The sequence below is a fragment of the Myotis lucifugus genome, unplaced genomic scaffold (genome assembly GCF_000147115.1).
Source record: "Myotis lucifugus unplaced genomic scaffold, Myoluc2.0 scaffold_71, whole genome shotgun sequence".
In the NCBI taxonomy this organism is placed as follows: Eukaryota; Metazoa; Chordata; class Mammalia; order Chiroptera; family Vespertilionidae; genus Myotis; species Myotis lucifugus.
Genome location: NW_005871119.1, coordinates 1,087,066 through 1,091,058, shown reverse-complemented (window position 1 = coordinate 1,091,058; position 3,993 = coordinate 1,087,066). Strand labels below are relative to the sequence as shown.

General features: G+C 52.0%; 1 protein-coding gene across 1 annotated transcript; it reads left to right on the top strand.

Annotated features, from left to right (window-relative positions):
- Nucleotides 1-1,131: 1,131 nt before the first annotated feature.
- TPBG (trophoblast glycoprotein) lies at nucleotides 1,132-2,988 on the top strand (the record flags this gene model as incomplete). Its single annotated transcript, XM_023755198.1, has 1 exon — nucleotides 1,132-2,988. A coding segment is annotated over one exon (1,155 nt), but the record flags the coding sequence as incomplete, so codon positions are not given.
- Nucleotides 2,989-3,993: the final 1,005 nt, after the last annotated feature.

Genomic DNA, 3,993 nt, shown 5'->3' with positions numbered 1-3,993 from the left:
AGCTGGGAGCCAGCCGCGCGGGCGAGAACCGGAAGGCGGCGCCGCTCCTCCCCAGCTCCAGGCGCGGGAGGAGCGTCGGTCCCGGCTGTCTCCGCCGCTTTGTTCGCGGCCTTTCCCCTCCCCTTCGGAGAAGACTCGAACCCTCTCCGGGCTCCGAGGGGCTGGCGGAGGCGCGGGCTGGGGGGAGGAGGGAGCAGCTGTACCGGGGGCTTAGCCCGGGGAGGGCCTCAGGGACATCAAAAGACTCTTGCAACCTGAAACTTCCCTCTCCTCCTAACCTGGACCCGGAGGAGAAGTCCGCGTGGGGGCGGAGACCCGGAAGGCAGGTCGTCCGCGGAGGCGGGGGGTGAGCGAGAAGTTTGGTCGGGAAGGCGCTGGGGATTAAGCAAGAAGTTGCGCACGAGGGACAAGTCTGATCGCGAAAGGAGGAGGGCGGGAGGCTGGGAAGATGCGTATATAGCTTGGGCCAGGGCGGGAGGAAGACTTTGCGCTCCGGTCTCGGGATGCGCGCCCCTCTCCTGGGTAAGGATGTGCTTGGGACGGGGAGGAGGGGGGGCGGGAGGTGGGGGGAGAGGAGAGACCCTCCAGGGCTTTGGGAGGGAGGTCCTGGGGACGGGGTGGGACCACTTGGCTGGGATAGACCGGTTCCTGCACTCGGAAAGCGGCGGCGGGTGCCGCTCCTCACGCTTGTCTCCCGCTCGTCCCAGGTCCTGCAGCGGATCCAGCGTGAGGCGCCCACAAAAGAGGCGAGAGGTGCCTGCACGCAGGGGCGGCGGCAGGAAGAGGAGCGCGAGTGGAGCGTCCGGACCCGCGTGCGTACTTCCTCGTGGCCAGGGGCGGGGGGATCGCCCCGGGAGGGGGACGCCCGTGGCCAGGGGGCGCTAGCCAAGTTCCGGTTGCGGCGTACCCCCACGAGAGCAAAGTTTTCTCCAGAAGCTCCCTGCTGACCCGCGCCCTCGGGGCCCAGCTTTCGAGCCTGCGGAGCGGGCGCCGGCCCAGGCCAGCCCCGGGGAGCCTCGTGCTCGCGATGCCCTGGGGGTTGGGGCTCGTGGCCTCGCCGTCGGGGACGCTTGGCTGCGGCTCGCGCGGGCTGGCGCTGGTCCTGCTGGGCTGGGTTTTCTCCTTCTTCTCTCACCTCTTCGGCGACCTCGTCGGGCCTCCTCGTTCGTGGCGGCGTCCGCCCAGCCCCCGCTGCCGGGCCAATGCCCCCCGCCGTGCGAGTGCTCGGAAGCGGCGCGCACCGTCAAGTGTGTTAACCGCAACCTGACGGAGGTGCCTGCGGACCTGCCCCCTTACGTGCGCAACCTCTTCCTCACCGGCAACCAGCTGGCCGTGCTCCCCGCCGGCGCGTTCTCCCGCCTCCCGCCGCTGGCCGAGCTGGCCGCGCTCAACCTCAGCGGCAGCCGCCTGGAGGAGGTGCGCGCCGGCGCCTTCGAGCATCTGCCCAGCCTGCGCCAGCTCGACCTCAGCCACAACCCGCTGGCCTCTCTCAGCCCCTTCGCCTTCTCGGGCAGCAACGCCAGCGTCTCGCCCCCCAGCCCCCTGGTGGAACTGATCCTGAACCACATCCTGCCCCCTGATGACGACGAGCGGCACAACCGGAGCTTCGAGGGGATGGTGGCGGCCGCCCTGCGAGCTGGCCAGGCGCTGCGCGGGCTCCGCCGCCTGGAGCTGACCAGCAACTGCTTTGCCTACCTGCCCCACGATGTGCTGGCCCAGCTGCCGAGCCTCAGGCACCTGGACCTGCGCAACAACTCGCTGGTGAGCCTGACTTATGTGTCCTTCCGCAACCTGACACACCTAGAAAGCCTCCACCTGGAAGACAACGCCCTCAAGGCCCTTCACAACGGCACCCTGGCGGAGTTGCAAGGCCTACCCCAAGTCAGGGTCTTCCTGGACAACAATCCCTGGGTCTGCGACTGCCACATGGTGGACATGGTGACCTGGCTCAAGGAGACAGAGATAGTGCAGGGAAAAGCCGGGCTCACCTGTGCGTTCCCGGAAAAAATGAGGAATCGGGTCCTCCTGGAACTCAACAGCTCCGACCTGGACTGTGATCCTATCCTCCCTCCATCCCTGCAGACTTCTTATGTCTTCCTAGGTATTGTTTTAGCCCTGATAGGTGCCATTTTCCTACTGGTTTTGTATTTGAACCGTAAGGGGATAAAAAAGTGGATGCATAACATCAGAGATGCCTGCAGGGATCACATGGAAGGTTATCATTACAGATATGAAATCAATGCGGACCCCAGGTTAACAAACCTCAGTTCTAATTCGGATGTCTGAGAAACATTCGAGGCCAGAACAAGGACAAACTATGCATGAGATGTAGACTTAATTAAGCTTTATCCTGTCCTAGGCTTGCTCCACCTCCACCCTCCACTGTAGATACCACTGGCCTTGACTGAAAGCAGTGAAGGGGATTTGCTCCTTTGTCATGTAAGGTGTCTAGGTGTGGTCCATTAATGTAAGATGATGATGAACAATTTCATAGTCTTTAACCCTCTTCCCTTTCTTGGAACTCAACATGTATGGAGGGACTTCTCAAGTTTCAGCATGAACATGGACTCCTGGCTGTCTGTTTCTTTTAGTACAATGTGTAACAAGTGTACCAATACAGATAGCATTCAACAAAAGCTGCCTCAACTTTTTCAGAAAAATATTCTATTCATAAGTATCAGTTTTATTCTCATGTACCTAAATTGTGAAGAAAATGATTGCATTCCATAAACTGCCTGCAGACCTTAGCAAGCTCTTCAAAGTAACTCCATAGTACACAGGAGCACCTGCATCCGAGAGCATGCTTATATTTTACTGTTCTGCATATTCCAAAAAATAACTTGCAACTTCAGATAACTTCTTTGAGAAAGTAAATTACTTTTTTGATTGCAGTTTATATGAAACTATATGCAAGTTGTTTTACAAACTGCATCGAGATCCAACAGGCTAAATTGTTAAAAAAAAATTCAATAAAGATTCTTAAAAGAATGACAGTTGTGTTCAAGTTTGCTATTTGAAATAAAGGGTTAGGGACAGTGTGACTGAGTGGTCTTGGTTCCAGTGATAATTAAGGTATTATAGTTGAGAATGAAACTGGAGCAATATCTTACATAAGTAGACTTTTGGAGATCATTTTGAGATGGTGGATCCTTTCTGGATTTAAATAGAGAATTTGAATATTCATGTGAAAAGACTTATGGTCCCCAAATTAATGCTATTTCAGAAACAATTGTGTGAGAGCATTATAAAGTTGGTGAGAAGGAACAGTTCTGTATAATAAACAGTTCACAGTTTGGGACTTTTTCTAGATTAAGTTTTTAGGGTAGAACAAAATTACTTGATAAACCTCTCCGTATGAAATTTGGGTGTTTAGAGTATAAAACAAATACAATGAAAATAAATGTATGAAAATTAAATGTCTTAAAGATAGAATATTCTAAAATCAAAGACTTTAAATTGTAAAAATTTTTCTAAGATCATAATGTAAATTATAATTTAGATTTTTCTGAGAATATTTAAAAAATATATTTGGATAATTGTTCTGTATTTTTTAAAATATATTTTTATTGATTTCAGAGAGGAAGGGAGAGGGAAAGAGAAATAGAAACATTAATGATGAGAGAGAATCATTGACTGGCTGCCTCCACACTGGGGATCAAGCCTACAACCCGGACATATACCCTGACCAAGAGTCAAACTGTGACCGGCTGGGCTGGATAATTTTATCAGAGATCCTGCTAAATATGTTTTAAACATTGTTATGATAGGATATGCATTTGAGGAAAAAACGTGAGATAAATGTCTAAATGCACAAACAAGTGTCTCAACTAATAGTCACAGGTTCTTATGTTCAATTCAGTTTTTAAGAATTTGGGGATATTTTGATTTTAGCTAAGCTCTATGTTAGTATATACATCTTTGCGAAGAATAAAACACATTTAGGTATAAATAAAGCAATCAGTGAATCAATTGATATTCTCAATAATAGACAAG